General features: G+C 41.1%; 1 protein-coding gene across 1 annotated transcript in view; it reads left to right on the top strand.

The window, feature by feature from the left end:
* TRPM3 (transient receptor potential cation channel subfamily M member 3) overlaps positions 1 to 21,112 on the top strand; it is a 484,965-nt gene that overhangs the window by 369,211 nt on the left and 94,642 nt on the right. Inside the window, 5 exon segments of the mRNA XM_073228642.1 lie at positions 5,286 to 5,386; positions 6,725 to 6,859; positions 10,570 to 10,620; positions 18,713 to 18,748; positions 18,907 to 19,047. Of these exon segments, the coding sequence (XP_073084743.1) occupies positions 5,286 to 5,386; positions 6,725 to 6,859; positions 10,570 to 10,620; positions 18,713 to 18,748; positions 18,907 to 19,047 (464 nt within the window).

Genomic DNA, 21,112 nt, shown 5'->3' with positions numbered 1-21,112 from the left:
CACTAAGTGATAAATAATAGAAAAGGGATTAGCATTTAGATATATTCTAGGAAAAGCATAACAAAAGAGCAAAATGTATTCACAGAAGAATAATACTCTATAAAAATATTTCTGGGGGACAGATGAACATAATGAATAAATTCTTTACCATGAACTTTGAAAAATTTAAATCTCAGTGAAGCACTTATCTATGAACAAATATTTCAAAGTTGGAACACCAAAATTCAGGTAAGAGTAGGTAGGTCAGCAAGAAGAGATAAAATGTGACTAGCACTCTAGTATGAAATTGGGTGAGGGGAGGAAATAAAATCATCACAGAATTACAGATAAATGAGAAATGATACAAGATCAAATATACATCGTAAAAAACCGACTGCAGGACACAAAGGAAAGAAATAAGGAACATAACAAAAATGAAATGGAAAGAAAGAGTTAATTGAGATTAAAGAGAAATTATATTTATAGAAAATGGAAAATGGAGATCCAACATAAGAATAATTGATGTCTCCAAAGACGAAAACCAAGAGTGGATTAAAACAAATACTTCAAAATGTAGTTAAATCATTTTTAAAAACAATTTAAGAATTTTTATATTTTAAAAAATTTAACTTTGACCTAAATATTGAAAGGGTTGCCTTATGCTAGGAAGCACTGACTGAGAATCCTCTGACACCCAGACCTGTCCTAATGAAGTCACTGAACTTCAAAGAAAAATTAAGAAAACTTTGGGCCTCCAGGCAAAATGATCAAGTCTTTTATGGGATGGAAAATCAAGCTGGCCTCAGACTTTCTTACTGCAATATCCAATGCCAGGAGACAATAGAGCAACAGATAGTGTATTGAGCCAATGTCATTCAGCTGTAAAGAACACTTAAAAAAAAAAGGAGTTTTTGAACATTCTAGAAATCTGGCAATATAGATCTCATAAGTAACTCTTGAAAAAACTACTGAAGAAGAATTCGGCCTACTAACCAAGAAATGCTCAGGTACGCTTTGGAAAAATCACTAATTGTGAGCACTGATACTAGAATCTTCATAGACCTAAGATACAATTAAAAATGGGAATTGGAGTTACATAAAGAAATGTGTTACTTGCTGTAACAAGGTAGAAATAATACAAAAATATTGAGAGGAGAAAAGGATGGAGGAAGTGGTGGTAGGCTTTTTTTCCTTTTTATAGTATCTGTACATTTAATCTATTATAAAAGGAATATAATTTAAGACAGTTCAAATATTAGCAATAGAAATGTAAGCATTTTTAACAGCACTAAGTGAAACACTAAAAATATTCTAAAATTAAGCAGTGGAGGAAAGAAAAGCACTGATTTATTTAAGCACTTAAATCTGCCTTGAACTCCTGCAGAAAGAAGAAATAATAAAACCATAATTTTTATGTCTTACACCTTTTTGGAATGCTTTCCTCCCACATCTTCACATGATGGCTATTTCTTTTATCATTTAGGTCTCATATCAAATGTTACTCTCAGGTAGGTCTCCTGTCTACTCATTCTAATAAAGCAGTTCTACCGCCACCCTAGTCACTATCAGTACCACACTTATACCCTTGCTTTAAAGGGCCTTCTCTCTGCCCACCTGGGATCTGGCACCAGCTGGGGTTGTAGTGCCATATGGATGGGATGCACCAATCAGGACCTGCATAGATCCTAGGCCCATCAATACATCAGAGCATTTTCCAAGGCCTATTTGCCACACATGATCAACCAGATGCCCCAAACATTCCCAGACTTGTGCCTATGAGGTTATCCAATAATACCATATCCAGCCCTGATTTCAGGAGGGCAGCTTGGCCAGATCATGCCAGCTGACTGGCACAATGCTTTGTCATGGGATCATATGAGACTGGGTAGCTAGAATGGTGTTGCCATGTTGATTTGGAGTGACAAACTGTTTATAAAGACAGAGGTCCCACGTATCTTGGGAGAACACTGCTCCTTCATAGCACTTAAGCAATCGGAATGTACACTGTTAGTTTTATTGATGTGTCTTCTGAGTGATGCTCCTCCACTAGTTAAAGTACTAAGCTCTGTGAAAAGAGTGACGTTAGCTATCTTGTTCACAATTGGATGTTTAATGCCAAAACAGGGATTCAGTAAATACCTGCTGAGCAGATGAATGAATGATTGCATGAATTGGTATATTTAAGTACAGATCTCTTTCCTTCCTAGAATTCAGGCTCTCAAGACAAAGGATTCTCATACTAGCACAGTGCATGCCATGTGACAAGGCATGAAATCAGTATTTGAATGCAGAAGTAAACTAATAAATAAACAGATGAGTGAATGAATGAATGAATGAATGAACATATATCATCTAGACTTGAGGTTCTTATCCTTGTCTTCAGGATTCTAATGTGAAGATAAGGGCCTTTGGTTCTTAAAAGTTCTCATAATCTCCAGAACCAATTAAACCAAAACCTCTGGGGATACGGCTGGGCATGAGTATATTTCAAACTCTCCAGACAGTTCTGGTGTACAACCATAGTTGAGAGTAGGGTGACTGGCTGTTCAAGTTTGTGCAGGACTAATTCTCCCAGGATGCAGAAATTTTAGTGTTAACACTGAATGTATATGGCAAACCAGAATGGCTGGTCACCCTAGTTGAGAATCCACTGATCCAGACTTCACCCAGGACTGATCTTGAGGGATGTATTTTCAATTCTTGAGAAGTCAAGACTCATGGGCTTCATGCTTGCCTCTGACACTTACCCAATTATGCTCCACTGGCTCATGTTGACCTCACTGACTGCTTCCTGCTATCTGTTCTTGTTCAGATTTGAGCTGCTATTATGGACTTGGGTGATGTACAAATTTGTGGCATACAAATGGCAAAGGGAATGATCAAACCATTATAGCAGGTCAACAGTGACCAGGAGAGCAGCTAAAGAAGCAAAGAAACATGAAGTGTTGCTTTCCCAAATGCAACCCAATGAGCCTTCACTTTTTTTCCTTCTAAATGATGACAGGACATTTTGACACATTCCTATTTATCATTTGTATATGCCAGTTACCCTGGTATGAGTTTGCAGTTTCTGTTGTTATCTGACATGACACTTTTCTTAATGGAAAAATCCCTGTGTAAATTGAATTAATATTTAACATTCTAAACACAATTAATTTATACTGATTCCATCAATGTGTAGACACCCAAATCAGAAATGTCCTTTGATCTGTGATGGGAACAGCACCACAGCTCTCTAGGGCCTTGGTATGCAGAGGGTGGCCCTAGGTCTGCAGGAGCAACGATTACCTGGGAGCTTGTTAGAAATGCAGAACCCCAGGCCCCACCTCCACTGAATCAAAATCCGGAGGTGGGGCCCAAGAATCTGTGTTTTGAAAAGCTCTCTAGGTTATCATTCTTATGCATGCTCAAATTTGAACATTTTGCTCATCTAATTCTTCATCTCAGTATCTCAGAGCCCAGAGAAAAGAGGCAAGAGTAAGCAGGGGAAGGAAGCAGATAGCACAGTGGTCCCCAGACTCTGCTGCACAGAAAACACCTGGAGATCTTTTAGATGGTCAGAGCCCGGCAGTGTGATTTAATCGGTCTGGGGTGCAGCCCGGGCAGAGGGATGTTTAAAAGCTTCCCAGCTGCCTCCACTGTGCAGCAGAATTCGGAAATCACTGATAACAGCTTCATCATCAGCAACCCTATCCCCAGGGTATTGCTGCGGCCTCCCACTGCCGAAGAATCCAAAGGAATGGGCAGTGCCAGCACTGCTAGTCCTCCTTCCTTCACGAACATCCGAATCAGCGGTGATGGAATGAAGGCCAGAGTCCCTGAGTCTGGATCTCACCTCTGGCACGAGGAACGCCTGTTCTGTCTGTCCTCTGTCAGTAGCTGTTTGATCTTTTCTCTCTCTGGGTCTCAGTGTCTTCATCTGTCAGATATAATAGACCCAATTCCCGGATTCTTCGGGACATCACATAGGATAACATGTGACAGCGCCTAATACCTTGCCTACTGCATGTTAGCCATTCAGAAAGTCTGAGTCAGGGAAGAGTGTCATCTCTGTCCTGCTTCTCCGCCGGTGGGACGTCCAGCAGCGGGAAGTCAGTTGGGCAAGGATTTAGGGGTGTCTCTTGCTCAGCGCTCCAAGGGTGTTGATGAATTGCAAAAGCCCTGTTCACTTGTAAATTTATTATATGATCTCATTTGACTCTCACATCTCAGCCAGTAAGCAGGGGGATGCTTATTGTCCCCATTTCACAGACAATAAAAGTGTCTTAAAGGCGACCAGTGTCACACGGCTGCAAAATGGCCGGCTCAGGTCCCTGGCTGTAGCCCAGGGTTCTCTCCACCTACCCCTCAGCCCACATCCAGCTGCTTGGCCGACTGCATCTGTGAGCAGGACACTGATCTAGACCAGCTCTGTCCCAGTAGAATTTTCTGTGATGATAGAAATGTCCTGTATCTGTACTCTCCAGTTCAAAGACCACCAGCCACATGAGGCATGGAGACTTGAAATGTGGCTATTGGAAATGAGGGATTGAAGTTTTAACTCTATTAATAGTTTTAATTAATTTAGATGTAAAAAGCCACATGGGGACAGTGCAACAGAGTCAGGAGAGTAATGAGAAACTGAAAATATATTCCAGTGGTTTCTACCCACAGATCCAAGCTAAACCCCTTTTTTGGCTTTTCCTTAAAAGATCTTAACCCATTTTCAGTAGCGCAGCCAAGCCGGCCCACTAGCTGATGAGGGCACCATCACCATGAAATACACAATTCGAATGATGCCTTAAAGCCAGTGATTGGCCAGCAGAGACAAAAGATGTTGCAGAGCAGCGCTTTTCAGATTTGAACATGCACAGGAATCCTCTGGGATATCGATGAAGCACAGAATCTCGTGTAGGAGGTGTCGAGGGGGCCTGAGGCTCTGCGTTTCCGCAAGCACTCCACGGGCCCTGAGCGAGCAGGGTTACCGGGCGGTGGTCCCCAACAGGCTGCTCTGTCTCCCGTCCCCCAGCTGCACTTGGCGATGTCCAGAGACACTCCTGGTTGTCACTTGGGTGGGGGCGCTGTTGGCACCTACCGGGTTGGGTTCAGGAATGCTGCTAAATATGCTACACAGGACAGCAGGGCCCTCAGTTATCTTGCACAAATGGCAGCAGTGCTAAGTTTGAGAAACTGTGCGGCACAGCTGAGTGTACGCTTCAGGGAGGAGGGTGGGGTCGATGGGAGAGCGATGGAGTAGGTCTTCTTGGTACGATAACTGATGATTCTTTTCTCTCTCCCACTCTCTTCTCCTACTTGTTTGCACACAGGAGCCAATGCCTCGGCCCCAGACCAGCTGAGCTTAGCTTTAGCCTGGAACAGAGTCGACATCGCTCGCAGCCAGATCTTTATTTATGGGCAACAGTGGCCGGTAGAGTATATGTTGTCACCCCCGACAAGCCCCCCGGCTGGCTTGGGCAAGGCCGTCTGCTTAAGACTTCTCTGAGAGCGGCTCGGAAAACCGCTGCCTTTTCTCTGGGATGGCAATACGCCCTAGTCTCATGCTTAAGAAAACACTGCCACCTGGTGGGAGATATGACAAAGCACAACTCCCAGTATTAAACATTTCCATCTCGGCTGAGTGGCCTCTGGTAGCAATTTTCAGCTGCAAGTGATGCCATTTCTTTTACATGACCAAAAAGATACGTAAGACAAATTGTATTAATTAAAGGTCGGAAGGAGTGGAATTAGCAGTTTGTTTCTGCTGGTCTTTTAAGTTGCTGCTTCCAAGTGGTGGCACCTGTGCTAACGTTCAGCTGGGTTGCACCTCAGGATGTGGAATTAGCCAGCTTCCTCACGCAGGTGCCATCTGGTCCTGGTTCTCCCTAGTCCCAGAAAACAACCCAGAGGGAACCAAGCTTTATATAACTGTTCTCGGTTTGTTTCCCCCAGTTGGCTCTACCAAAAATAAAAACTTGGAAAACTGGCCATTGGGTAGTATATGTATGCATCCCCAGAAGGCCGCCAGCAGCCTGAAATTTTATTTCTGTGCCTGGAATTACTGACGGGCAACCCTGGTATACAGATCTTTTTTAATCTTGCCTTTTCCCCAGAAAGTGTCTGCCTAGGGTCTCAACCCTGTCAACACTGTCACCTGGTGCTGCTAGTGAATTGTTAGTGTGGAAAGATTTGCTAAGGAGTCTGGATGCTGGGAGGCTTTTGTGGAAGGAATTAAATAAGGACACAAATAGTTGCTGGGTCTCCATGTAGAAATAAACCTAGTGGAGATAGGTAATAACACTTAACTAAAAAAAAAAAAAAAAGGAACAGCTTACTTTTTGGTCTGTTCACTGGGGTCCCTCTTCTCAGCCAGCAGTCTGATTCAGAGCTAAGAAAGGAAAATGGAGACAGCAAAGTACCCACTTTGGCACTTCACTGGCATGGCAGAAGTTTGGTCAGAGAACTGGGAGAGGAAAAGCCTTGTAAACCTTTGCACCTTCTCAGGATTCAGAAGAGCAAAGAGAGTCAAGGAAGAAATAGCTTTTAGAACTAAAAACCCTTGAATTCTATTTACAAAGACAGGCCCCAAAACACAAAAGAGACCGAGGCTGCCCCCAGAGTGGAGTGGCAACAGTCTTCCCAGCGTGCTCTTTGAGGTGCTGAAGGTTTACCAGATGTCAACTGCATCTATTTCTAAACTGTCCAGGTGACTGCCGTAGTGCTGCCTCCCTGAGCCTGGAGCACACTAACTCAGTGACTTGATTTGCAGGTGGGTTCTCTGGAGCAAGCCATGTTGGATGCCTTAGTTCTGGACAGAGTGGATTTTGTGAAATTACTCATAGAGAATGGAGTAAGCATGCACCGTTTTCTCACCATCTCCAGACTAGAGGAATTGTACAATACGGTAGGACCAAGCTAAGCACTTTTTATTTTCTCTATGTTTTTTTGTTTTGTGTTCTCCGCCCCACCCCACCCCCAACCACCATATGCCTGTAAGTCTCCTCCCTCCTCTCCAAATGCATGGATCATTTTCACAAATGTCCCCTTAGACCTGTGTAGATAACAAACACCAAGTCACCAAAATTCCACTTGTTTTAACTGCTCGGTTGTAAGCATCTAAGGCAGAAAGTTATGGGATTGCCAAAAGCTAACTTTCTCAGATTCTTACGCAAAACCACAAGGCTCTGGAAATTAGAACATAGTTTATTCTGTAAGCCCAGAGGGGGTTTGAAGCAATCAACAGAGGGGGACTGATTTAACTCCAGCATCAAAGGAAACTGATCAGCTATCCTGTACCATCTTGCTATCCTCAGAGCTATGTTCATCCTTTTTCATTTTATTGCAATAAAATGTAAAAGAACTCCTTTTCGAAGTTATAAAAAAAAAATTGGGGGGATAATGATTGGTTAATTCATGCACTAGGGATCCCCCAGAGCAATCATAAGAAAAACTATTCATGAAGTGTTTGACAGTATTCAGCAAGTTAAGTATATTGGCTCTGAGTGGTAATCACTAAAATCCAATGAAGTTTAAAAAGTAGGTACAGTTTTCCCCCACTCTGTAGATGAGAAAACTGAAGTCAAGAAGTGAATTGGTTTATTCCAGGTCACCAAACTCCTAAGTAAAGAAAATAGCCAGTAGTGAAACAAAGAAAGCTGCTGTCTCAGAGATTAGCCTTCCCCTCACTTGTCACACTATTTCTTTGTCCCACCACCCACCACACTAATGAGATGAAGCTTAAGGACCTGTGCCTAACCAGTGATAGGTTACCCCATGCCACCCTGGCTGTATCTCATTTCTCACTGCTGGAAGTGCTGAAAAACAGGTTAGCAGAGGAGCTCCAGTTTTCTGTTTTCTCTGCAGATTTTTCTTGGTTCAGCATAGTGAGACTTTGAGTAACAATAATGGACCAAAATGGTGGAGTGATGCCCCACCAGCTTTCATCCCCACAAAGAGATCAGCAATTAGCTATAGAAGAAACTGATAAATTCCTAGAAACATACAACCTACGAAGTATGAATCATGAAGAAACAGAAAATTCCAACAGACCAATAACAAATAAGGAGATTGAATTGGTAATCAAAAATCTCCCCAAAAAGAAAATCCCAGGACCAGGTGGCTTTGCAGGTGAATCCTACCTAACATTTAAAGAATTAACCCAATACTTTTCCAACTCTTCAAAATAATAGAAGAGGGGGGAATACTTCCAAATTTATTTTAGGAAACAAGCATTATCCTGTCAAAGCTAGATAAGGATAAATTTAACCAAATAGTTAAGAATAAATTTAACCAAAGAAATGAAAGGTATATATTTATATACCAAAAACTGTAAGACACTGATGGCAGAAATTGAAGAAGACACAAATAAATAGAAAGGTGTCCTGTGTTCCTGGGTTAGAAGTGTTAATGCTGTTAAAATGTCTGTACCACCCAAAGCTCTCTGCAGACTCAATGCAATCCTTTCAATATGTAATAGCTTTTTTCACAGAAATAGAAAAAACCATCCTCAAATTTGCATGGAACCATGAAAGACCCAGAATAGCCAAAGCAATCTTGAGAAAGAAGAACAAAAGTGAAAGCATCACCCTTGATTTCAAACTGTCTCACAAAGCTAGAGTGATCAAGACAGTATGGCGCTGGCATAAAAACAGCCACATAGACCAAGGGAACAGAATGCAGAGTCCAATAATAAACTCATGCACATACAGTCGACTAATATTTGACAAGGAAGTCTGATATAAAAAATAGAGTGGAGGTTCCTCAAATAATCTGAGACTGAGAGGTGGGGGAAAAGTAGAGATGTTAGCCAAAGGGTACAAACTTTCAGTTATGAGTTCCAGGGATCTCATGTGCAGCATGGTGACTATAGATAAAGCTACTGTACTGTATTCTTGAAAATGGCTTTGAGGTTAGAGCTCTAATGTTCTCTTCATAACAACCACAAAATGAAATCAAGGATGTGTTTCCTAGCCTACTTGTAGTAAGCATTTCACAGTATATAAAAGTATCAAGTCATTATCTTGTGCACCTTAAACTTATACAAAGTTATATGTCAGTTATAGCTCAAAAAAAGAATAGGGTTTTCAATAAAATAAAACAGATTTTAACAACTTGCATACCAGAAAATCAAGGATCTAGAGTGGCTATTCCAATAATTGGAAAGAAATAAGCAGAAAAGTTCCACATTGAGAAAGGCCAGTGGAGTTCGTCACTCTGTGGGGAAGCAACGGTGAACGGCCTCAGAAATCACAATAGCTAACATTTACTGAGCTAGTGCTGCTTTCATAGCTTCATAAACATTCAATCTTCCCAACAACCCTGCCAGTTAGGTGGAATTAATTTCCTCATTTTAGAGATGGTAAGACTGAGTCACAGTTAAGTAGCTTGTGCCCATGGTCACAGCTGGTCAGCAGATCAGATCTGGAGCCAGGCATTCTGACTGCAGAGTCTACATGTTCAATCCCTACACAGCTCTGCATCCCTCAGTGGAAAAAGGGGTTCTCATGAGTATGTTCACATGAATGGGTAGGGAGTTGAAGTGGTACACAGGGATTGTCCCAATAGTAGAATGTGTTCCAACAGCGCTTAAGGATTTACCATCCCTGCTCGATGTGCTCCAGGAAGTTCACCAGATTTAGCAAAGAACAAATACAGGAGGCTCAGTTAAATTTGAATTTCAGATAAACAACACATGATTTTTAGTATAAGGCTGCTTCAAAAACTGCATGGGACATACTTATAGTATGAATTATTCATTGTCTGTCTGGAATTCAATTTAACTGGGCATCCTGTATTTTATCTAGAATTTCTACTTTTAAAAGACAACAGGATGGCAAGTCATTTCACTTTGGCTTCTCTTTTTCTTCAAACAGCCTGTGGCTTTTTCTTTAGACCAAACATTAGCAAACTACCACCCAAGGGCCAAGTCCAGCCCTCTTTCTGTTTTTGTATGGCTTGCAAGAGTGGCTTTTTACGTTTCTTAACGTTTAAAAAGTCAAAAGAAGAATAATGTTTTTGACATATTAAGATTATCTGAAACTTGACTCTCTTTTAGTGTCCATAAATAAAGTTTTATTGAAACATAGGCAAGCTCATTTATTTACATTTTGCCTCTGGCTGCTTTTTTGCACAATGGCAGAGCTGAGCAGGTGTGATGAAGACCTTATAGCCCACAAAGTCTAAAATATTGACTCTCTGGCCATTTACAGAAAAAGTGCCTCAATCCTGCTCTAGACAATTTCCCATTCACTCTGGGTAATAAACTGTAACTGGCAATGTGCCAGAGCGAATTTCCAGTGGGGTAAATTGGCCCCTTTGTCTCCTGTGGCAAAACTAGTCCCTTCAATGCTGTTTTGGCCCAGCTGTTAGCAGAGTTGATTGCTTCCTTTATAGAGTTTGAACCTGGAACCTCAGATGCTTTTCCTTCAGAAACCACAATCCAAAAATCTGCCAATGTATTTGTTTAGAAAAGACAGGTGCAACTGAGCAACTAGAACAAGGTCCATCTTGGCAAATCACCCCTCCACCGGCCAGAATCCTTTCCAGACCCTTCTTGCCTTACCGATGAGAGCCCCTGACCAGCAAAACCATTTGATTCTTCTTTATTGTTTTCAGAGACATGGGCCCTCAAACACATTGTACCACTTGGTCAGGGATGTCAAAAAGGTAAGAACCCTCCCGGCCGCAGGTCGGAGGCTGGGCGTTGACTGCTTCCTGTGTTTAGAAAGCGCTTGTGTTTTGCATGAGCTGCCAGAGTATTTCTGTACCTGCCAAGCCCCTCATTTCAGGGCACAGTGTGTGTATATGTCTTTTAACTCTGACGTCTCTGCTTACAATGCAGCTGCGGTTTTATCTCCAGGCTCTGTGGTTTTAGATGCTTTCACTGGAGACAGTGTTTTTGGATAGTGGAACTCTAGGCTTTCCTCCATGCTATGTGGATTTATGCCATTGCCTGTACTGTTCATATGCCTTTTACTGTTTGGGGAACTAGTTTCCATGTTGTCCGACTGACATAAGGGGCAGCCTCATTTGCTAGCTTCCTGGCGCAATGCATCATGGTTGCTTCTGACATTCAGAGCAGAAAACGCGCAGCTAAAAAAATCCCAGAGAAACAGAGGCTAAAACACATAAAGGCATTCCTTCTTCCAACACTTTACTTTTTCCAGAATGTACTTAATCCCAGAGAAACAGAGGCTAAAACACATAAAGGCATTCCTTCTTCCAACACTTTACTTTTTCCAGAATGTACTTATTTACTAGCTGGACCTTTGCTAGTAATGAAAAATACCAAATGAGAGGGGAAAGCCAGTAGGTTTGAGTCAAGTAGAATTATTCTCATTTCACAAAAGAGGCTGAAATGCAAGGAGATGAGAACTCAGTATTTTACTAAGTGGTTGGTGACAACCTGGGATTCGACCTCAGATTCTTTGATAGTAGTAATAAAATAGTAATGCCTACGCTGCACTGTTGAGTAGGTATGTGACTAATCTAAGCTTTCTATGTGCCTGAACTCGTTTCCTCTTCACAACAATTCTATTAAGTAGAATTATTATTTCATTATTATTACATTATTAGTGTATAGTCTTATTCCCATTTAGAGTTGAGAAGAGTGAGGTACAGGGAGGTAAAGATTACGTGTAATCTTAACCACAGGCCTGTTCATTTGCCCCATACAGTCTCTTTCAGAGGTAGTTTCAGTTGTGAACACTTGATAGCTTCCCAGGAAGAGGTGTTTTAACTCCAAAGATAAACAGATGGTGGCACTTCCCCCACCCGGTACACATGTGCGCACATTCACATGCACACCCGTTCACATGTATACCTACCCACCAGTTTATAACAGTTATATGTACAAAGGATATATGTAGAAAAAGCTACAAAGTAACATCAAAAATAAAGTGTCATTCCTTCATCTCATAGGAAGTCATCAAATAGAACTGACCCTTAGGTGTTTCATAGCCACTTTTAAATTTTTCCTTCAAAAGGCCAAGCAAAGGCCCTGGGGCTGCTTAGAATGTACCTATTAACCAGCTGGACCTTTGCTAGTAATGAGTAAAGGGTACACAAAACCCCTCCTGGCCTTGGGAACTTTCCTCCCATCTCCACACAACCTTGCTATTAGATTTTTCATCTGTGTGAGTGACGCCTGTGGATCTTTCAAAGTAAGAGAACAGACTGCGTAGTCTGTACATCTGACCCAACAACCATTTTACCAAGCTCACTTCTGTCCTTGGTCTGCCCCATTTCAAGCTGCAAGCATACCTGCCCTCAACAAACCCATTTCTCCTTCCCTCCAGCCTTCCAATTTTGTTTAATTTTTTCTAGCTTAAAATTATCTGGAAGCTAAACAGGCAGCAGTATCTTGGAAGATAAAGTGTGTGCATATAATGCGTGTTCTTTGCCAAGATACTTGTTGCTCTTGCTCAGTAAAACATCTTTGATTTTTTCTAAAATAACAAATACAGATATTCCCCTCACCGTAAACTAATCTGTGTCTCTGAAAGAATTGTGAGGCTTTCTGAGGAGGTAGCTCTGGCTTTGTCCCTCAGTCCAGGCCATCAGCCAATCCCAGCCTTCAAGTAAAGTCACTCAACCACCTCCACCACCCAGCTTCTCAATATCTTGCCTGAGTGTCAAAGGAACTTTTGCAGTTAGATCTCACTGAGTAGAAATGACCAAAAGCCTTCCTATTAGGTTATCATCCTCATAGAACTCTGCTTTCAAATATCATTTTGTTTCCTGAAATCTCATCAGCTGCCTCTTACATTTGTTCATATCCCTTATTAGAAGGCATGTAGAGTATTTTTAAAGTATGGTTGTTGTTTTTTAAATAAACTTCTCAGCTAAAGATATGCCTCAAAAATAATGTAGGTTAACAAGAAAGAATAGGATGGTAAGAATTTGGAAGGAAAGAGTATTACTTAGGAGCAGTTTTATTTTTAAGTGTTATCCTAATACTGGAGCAAGAATAGTTATGTAAGAATTTATTTACTTACAAATGTAGTAACTGGAAGAAAATTATAGCAAATCACCCAGGACAGTACTAAACTGGTTTAGGAACAATTTAGCTTTTAACTTGGGGAAAAGAGGCTGCCAGTAAGATGGGGAGAAACAAAGTCTATGTTTCATTTCTTCTCTTGTGAAGAAATAGGAGGAAATGCAGACACCTCTAATTTCTGTGATAAAGGTGAGCAACTGGCTTTTGGGGAGCAGGAAAGCAGCCAAAGGAGATGAGAGTCTCTACATTTTATGCCATGTGGATGAAGGGAGCTGGTAAGGAGGGCCTTTGTTTGTGTTTTCTTAAGAAGTGAATGAGAAGGATATTAATATTGTACATATCTTCCTCAGATGGTTCCAAAAGACTTCCAGCAATTTAGACCAATAAGATATGCAAAGTCTACAAAAACTAGGTTTTAAAATGCCAAGAAAATCTTGGGCAGTTTGAGCAATTTTCAAAATTAAGGAGGATAGTAATAATTAGTATGTGCTTTGTGCTTTATAACAACTATAGGACTTTATGTACAATTAATTGATCTATTGGTGACAAAAATTAAGTAAGTCGTAAACCCTGTTACAAAATGCTGTTCATATGTTATGAACAGTTTCGGACCTTAAACGTGGTGTTTGATAATATGTCTATAAAATTACATGTAAATTACTCTTGGGAATCCAGGGAATGCATTTAGGAATTATCAGTCCATGATAAATTAACAAGCATGACCTGTCCAGGTTCAACTATCCTTTGAAACCAAAGGAGCTGAATGGGAGAAATCCTCACAAGCTAGTTTTAAAATCTCAAATTATTTCTATCAAGGGAACAAGCTAGGAGCAGGGAGGTAGGGAGCTGCTATTCAGCATCAGTCAGAAATTTGAAATGATGTAAGCCGACCCAGTTCTACGAACTGTTTTCATGCATAAATCCATTGGATGCACCAATGCTGTCATACTAAACCAGAGTGGCCAAGTCTGTCTGCTTTACCATGAACTCTAACTTGCCATTTTAGTAGCTGCCTGCTCACTTCGTGCCTCTGTATGTTTTAAAGTAGTAGTTTTTCTTTTTAAAACTAAATGTGCTGATAATACTTCAGATGACCTGCACTATTCCTCCCCACCAAAGGAGGGTGATACTTGAGTACCATATAGAAGTAGTGTTGGAATTATGATTGCTGAAAGTTCATTCATATGGGAATCTAGACTTGGAGCTTTGCAGAATGAAATAAAAAAAGCATTTCAGACATACTTTGGGTAAAGAAAGGACATTCATCATCCTATCTGCCAAACTCATACAAATTTGCAAAAGCATTCTTATTTTTTAAAAGATCGATTGCCCAGTCTGTTGCCATGCCAAATAGCAAAGTATGTCCTCCTCTTCCATAAACTTTCACCAGGATAGTCTTTTCCTTACTCTTCTTTGGTAAGCCCCACAACCAGCAATCATTTCACACCTTATATTCATCAGGAGGAAACAGTCTTCCTTTGAAGGCTTATGATGTTTACAAGAAAAATAAAAATTCCTAACCAGCTGAAATCTGATAGGGATATCAGGAGCTGACGTTGGAAGGACAGTGCATTTCAAAGAGCAGATCTAATAAATGAATTTAAACTATTCTTTGAATTAAAAGTCATCTCTAGGCAAGGGTTGAAATAAAACAGCTCCAATGTAGTAGCTGATAGCATGAAAAAAACGGTTTGTTGTCAAATTGTACCTACCCATAGACCAAACTTCTCTGATTCTCTGAGTCAAATTATTTGAATCGTGTGGCTTACCATGAAATGGGAAATAAGTGGTCAGGCTTTACCAGTTAATTACCAAAAAGGGGAAGCAGGGAGTAACAGAAACAGCAAACAGCGTTTTACTCCACTGTCATTGCTGACTTCCCCAGCAGAGGAAGACTCCTGCAGAAGGTTGTTGGACATTACCTGTGGTCTAGGCTGCTTTTTCCAGAAGAAGTGGATGTGACAAGCTCAGCCCCACCCCTGTCTGTCCCTTTACCATCCCTTGTCTCTGAGCCCCAAGCTCCACTAACAAAACTCCAGGGGATTCTGGAAATACATCAGCTCTGGCCGCTCTGGACTAGGGTCTTTGCACAATGGCCTGGCAGCATGGAAATAAGAGCAGCCTGCCAGGGAACGGTCAGACAATGGGGCCTTTAGAAATAGATAGGATCTTAGATGTTTCTGTGCCCAAACTGCCTGTTTTCAGAGTGTAAATGAGGTACAGAGAAAGGAAGTGATCTGTTCAGGGTAGCATAAGTCAGGGACAAAGAAACAGGACACCAGCCTGGTGTTTTTTCAACCGTCGGGTCGTATTGCTGGCTATTCTCTGCACAACTGTGACAGCTGAGGTTGCAGGTGGTCAAGGCCATCACCCAGCACCTCAGACATGCACCAATGCTCTTACCCCCTCAGAGTTCACCCAGGACACAGCCATCACAAGAGGCTTAAATTGTACCTGACTTTATTTACTGTATGAAATTCAGGTCTTCTTTCCCAGAAGGCTTCCACTTTTCCTAGGAAAAAAAAATGTGCAAATGAACTTCCCTTAGTTTCTTTTCTCCCAAAAGCCTCTGAAAAGAAACAGATGCAGTCACATCTTGCAAGCTGAGTTCAAACACAGTATTTGGTAAAATAAGCTTTCCCTCTTCTGGATATCCCTTCAACGAGAGTATCTGATCTGTCCTTTTATCCAAATCCTCCAACCTGCTCTGTGTTCGTTTACTTCACCTTATTACACACGTAAAACGAACAGGCGAATAAATCCTGGTGAGGGATGCGCCTCACTGGACTGAGGTAGGTGAACATCGCCCCCTTGTGGTCAAACAGAATGCACGCCAGTTCCTTTCAGGCCTTCACTCAAAGCTGAGAACCCAGAGTGGTCACCAAATCCTTTCTCCTGCTTCAGACCAATAATCAAGCCTTGTAAGAGAAGTTTCCAGAAAAAAAAAAATATTCCAGCACCTACTTTGGTAGTATATAAACCTAACAACCCTTTATGAATAAATCATCTGCAAAAAATGTTGTACTTGCCCCTTTTAAGTTTTTTATTTTGAATTTTACTATTATCACTCTCTTGACAACCCCCAATCTTTACACACACTCAAAAGCATAAATATTGCTATTCAGTATTTCTCTAGGCAATATTGTTGTCTTGTTCTTAGAATTCAGACTGAGGCTCACACAGAGGTTTCTCCAAAGAAAATACAGAGGTGTGAGGCTCACTATGACCTGCCTTTTAATTTTAGAAAAGTCTTACAAGATTAAAAATAGGAACAAATTCATAGACTTGCTACAGTTGCTTTTCAATAGCCTCACAAAAATATCTTAGGGATTTTTCTGAAACCTGATACTTGAGCTTTATAGATCACAAAGGCTGCCTTAGGCTCAATCCCTTTTACTGGGAAGAAAACTAAGGCCTTCAGGCAAAGTGGCTGATTTGTGAGGGACAGACAGACGCCCAGGGTAGCTGACTCATAGCCTGTGTTCTTTACCTCCTGGAGCTTTTCTCCTCTTGAAATAACAGAGCCAGACCTACAGAAACTGCAGCCTTGTTAACCTGTCTGAAAATGATGGAGAATAGTGGTTGCATGAGTGATATTTTTTAAGCTAAGTTTAATGTTCATAGAAAGAGCAACACATGAAAAGTGACTGTCTTAAACTTCCTCTAAATTCTCTTTTCTATATTTTTGCCATGCTTTGCATCAAACAAGTCAGACAATTTGTCTTCTTGATAGTCTGAGGATAGCTTCACTCCGTGATTCAGTTGGACTGATGAGATAATCTTCAAACAAAGGAGATTCCGGAATTGTGAGACAGGTGGGGAGGAGGGCAGAGACCATTCTGGAGGGACAATTCAGCTAAAGAAATGGTTCTCAGACTGGGTTCCAAAGGGCCGATGTCAAAGATGGGAGGTGTTTACCCCTCCAAGTTCTTCTAAGTCAGGTGTGATGCCCCTTGCACAGTCCCATTTTGCTCAGTGGGCTTGAATTAGGTCCTCAAGCCTGCTTTGTGCCCCAAAGCAAAGGAGAGATAGACCCAATGGGGAGGACTAGAAACTAAGTGAGGGGCAGCAAGGAAGTGTTCAGAGCCGCAGTGGGAACTCTCTCTTCAGCCCGACTCCAGGGGGAGTAAGAGGCAGAGAGTACATATTTCAAATCAGATTTCTGCAGTGAACTGGGACTACCCCAACCAGGGCTGACTCAGACTGTGGCTAGTTAGTTCTGTTACTGAGAATATAATAATGAAAAACCCTAAACTGAGACTTTATCCCAACCAGGTCAAATTAGTTTTAGTGTTTTACACAATCATATTTTTGCCACAGAAACGATCTGGATGCCTGCAATACACCAGGTACTATAAAAGGAGCCAGAAACACAAAAATGAATAAAACAATTACAAGCATAAAGCTACAGATTTGATGGTAAGATAGAGTGGGCCTCCTGTAACCCTGAGTCCCCTGCAAATGGGGTCTGTTAACCACAGGAAAGCTGAGTGAGCACGACTGAAAACCTGCCCTTAGTTTAGCAAAACCACTTAGGCCAATTTCGTAATGACAACAATTATCTTTAAACACTCTGAATTTCTCGATTCTGCTGCATAATCCCACATGAACCTTATTTAATAGACCAGCAGCTGGACAAACTTTGGTGTGAATCCGAATCACCCAGAAACCTAATCAAGGGCCTAGAGGCCCATAAATTGAAGTAGGACAGAGTCCAGGCCTTGCCCTGCCACCACGTTCCCCAGGCAATTCTGACACCACCAGAGTTGGAGAACCACCACTGTTGCCAGGAGCCACTTCTGTGAAGTGGCAGAAATGTCACACAGCATCCTGGGCAGGTCCTCCATTAAGAACAAAAGTAGAGTAAGCTTCACGCCTCTCAAAGGATATCTAAAGACAGGGTGCACCAGGCTTCCTGCACCGTGTGGTGCCCCTCCCGTTCCTGGCACAGAGCCTGCTCCTGTATCAAGGGACTAAGCCCCAGTTGGTCACTCTCACCCTTTGCAATTCACTGTGTCCTTGGAATTCCCCATAAGTGGAACTAATTCTTCCTTGGCCTAACAGGATTTTCCTTAGATACTACAGAGTGCCCTTTTGAAGTAGAAACCAGTAATGAGTAGAAAATAATGAAAAAAATTTTTTGGGTTTTGTATCCATATAAGCAGCAGCTAAAACTTACACCTTAACTCTAGGTCTTTAAGAACACTATTCTGTGTGAAAGAAAATATTTTTAAAAAACCTCCTTAATTCTGGGAAAATAAATATTTCAGTGATAAGATTTTTTCTCTTATTCCTCTCCCCTTTCTCTTTAAACACAAGAGATGCTAATAAATGACTTCATTCTGACATCCATCCTGTTCTCCTTTCATGAAAAAGGCGCCAAATTTTTTTCATTGCCAGGAGATTTTTTTATTATGGGAGATCTGAACTTTGAGCATGTCCAGCCTGGTGCGGGCCCTGGTAATAATAGTCATCTTCTGGAAGGAGTCTTCATTTAGGGGATGTGGAGAAACCAGCATTCAGCAGGGGGTAGTGACCCAGCTGGTTAGAGGCAGAGCAGCCAGGCGGCCAGGGGAGCACGTGGGGGGCCCAGTTCCTAGAGGCTGGGAGTGACAGCATTTGCCATGTCTAGCCTTGTGTTTCTTTCTGCTACACTGGTGTTTTTTTCTCCCCAGCTGAAGACTTGAATAAGTATTTTGATTTTCTGTTATTGCCGACGGTTACTGCATCTTCTTATTTAACTTATGTCTTCTTTCCAAGCGAGAATATCCAGGTTTCGGTTGGATCTATTTTAAGGTGAATTAATTAACCAGCATAATAATACATTCATATGTTTCTTTTTTAATTATTATTACTTTTTTAGTCTAAAATAGTTACAGAGCCCATGGCATAGAAACCCTAGTAAACCGCGCTATCTTTTGGATTTGTGTGTGTGTGTCGTTCTGCCCTCATAGGGGAACCTGCCCCCTGACTACAGAATCAGCCTGATCGACATCGGCCTGGTGATCGAGTACCTGATGGGAGGTGCTTATCGGTGCAACTACACGCGCAAGCGCTTCCGGACGCTCTACCACAACCTCTTCGGCCCCAAGAGGGTGAGGCTTGTGCACATTGTTCCCAAGAATGGGACAGATTTAGGATATAGCTTCATTGTCCCCAACGGGGAGCTCAGCTGAGAAGGCAGCTGCCCTCCCTCTCCTTCCCTCCACTAGCAAACCCGTTATAAGAAAACAAAAAACGAATATAGGATGTATTGGGTGATCCACTCCTTTCTTTTCAAATCAGAAGCTGGCACCCAGAGTGAGCCTTAGTGATCGGAGGGTAGTAATGAAATTCAAATCAAGCTCATTATCTGCCTCGGCAGTTTTCAAAGTTTTTGATCTTGGGGTCTATTTATACCTTTAAAAATTATTGAGACTCCCAAAAGGCTATTATTTTTGTGAGTTCTAAGAAGATATTGATCATGCTAGAGGTTAAAATTGAGACTTTAAAAAAATGTACGAATTCATTTTAAGATAAAGGTAGGAAGCCCATTACATGTAACATAAACAATATGTTTATGAAAAGTGTATTTTCAAGAGCAAAAATTCATGATAAGGGTAGCATTGTTTCACATTTTTGCAAATTCCTGTAATAACTGGTTTAACAGAAAGACAGGGGGATTCTTGTATCTACTGCACTCAGTCTGTTGTAAATGTTTTGGTTGAAATATATGAAAAAAATCTGACCTCACACAATATGTGACAAATAGGACAGTATATTCAAAAAAGGAAGGAGTATTTTGCAGATAATTGTAGATATTCTTTTCTGATACTTCATCAAAACTCAAGTGGCAATTTCTTAAAGATTAGTTGCAACGTGAAATCTGAAGCCATGTTAATGAACTTTTTCTTACTCTGCTACATTAAAATCCGCGGGTCTGTCTTCCACTTTGCATGGATCACGTGACATCATAAACGGGTCCCTGTAAAATTTTGGTTTGTTGAGTTACACAGATCTTCCGAATGTTGACACATTTCATCACATGATTTCAAAAACTCACATTCATTATATCACCTCAAATCTCATCAAAGAAGTCTTTAAGTACTAAAAAACTGTCAAAGCTACGGAGGTGGGGATACACATTTTCCAAAATTTAATCTTTTTCTAATTTTTGCTTAGAAAGTTTGAATTTTGTCATTGGCAACAAATACGGGCAGTTGTTTTCCTTAAAATGACACCCCCATATTATTTATTTCCAGGAAGTTCTGCCAGATATCAATTCTAAATAACCATAGTTTGTCTGCCAGTCATTCCTTCAAGGAGATAGTCCATGAAACAAAGGGGCCATAATCCATTCCAAACAATGGCATGTGTTTCCTCAAGAGAACCCCTTGTGGTTCAGCAGGTGGCACAAGCACTTTGAACATGCTTCCCATTTCATCCCTCAAGACAGTAAAAAGACATGTTTTACTATCAGAAGTAGAGGTAATAAAGTTAATAGTTTTTAGGCCTCATCAAGGATGTTCTTAAGTGAAACTGGTTTTGGGGTTTTGTTTTTTTAAACTTCCAGTGCAGAACAGAAGAATCTAATGACCACAGGTAAAGTGTGGTCCTGCCGCCTCCATTCTTGCTAAGGCACCCCAGTTTTTCTTACTGCCTTTGCATCATCAGTGCAAATGTTAACGCAGTGTCAAAACCAAGTAATAGTGTTATTACAAAAATAGCTTTGACTTCACAGACCCCCTAAATGGGTACACACAGTTCCTCAACCACATTCGAGAACCGCTCTAGCTGGTAGAGGGCACGATTTTTATTTCTGATAAAGTTTAACTTCTGATTCTGTAAGAATTTTGCGGTCCTAGACAAGAATGTTGAAAACACCAAAAACTATAACAGGGAAAAAAAACAAACAAATTTCAAAGCGGTGGTCATTTTAGAAGCTAAGAGAGAGAGAAAAGAAGAAAGTCAAGGTTCAAACTATTCCTCACTTGAATGGTCAAATACAATTCGGAGGAACTGTAAGTGCTCCACCCTTACTATTTACTCATATAACTTTTAAGATGGCCAGTCATTCTGTAATACTCAACATGTAGACTTGGGATTCCTGACTGCTGAGATGTGATTCTGTATCTCCCTTTGTTAAATATAAATCACGCTCTGGAATTTGCTGAGTTGCTT

Source organism: Manis javanica, chromosome 2 (genome assembly GCF_040802235.1).
Source record: "Manis javanica isolate MJ-LG chromosome 2, MJ_LKY, whole genome shotgun sequence".
NCBI lineage: Eukaryota > Metazoa > Chordata > Mammalia > Pholidota > Manidae > Manis > Manis javanica.
The sequence above is the reverse complement of the archived record's forward strand: the minus strand, read 5'-3'. Positions and strand labels throughout refer to the sequence as shown.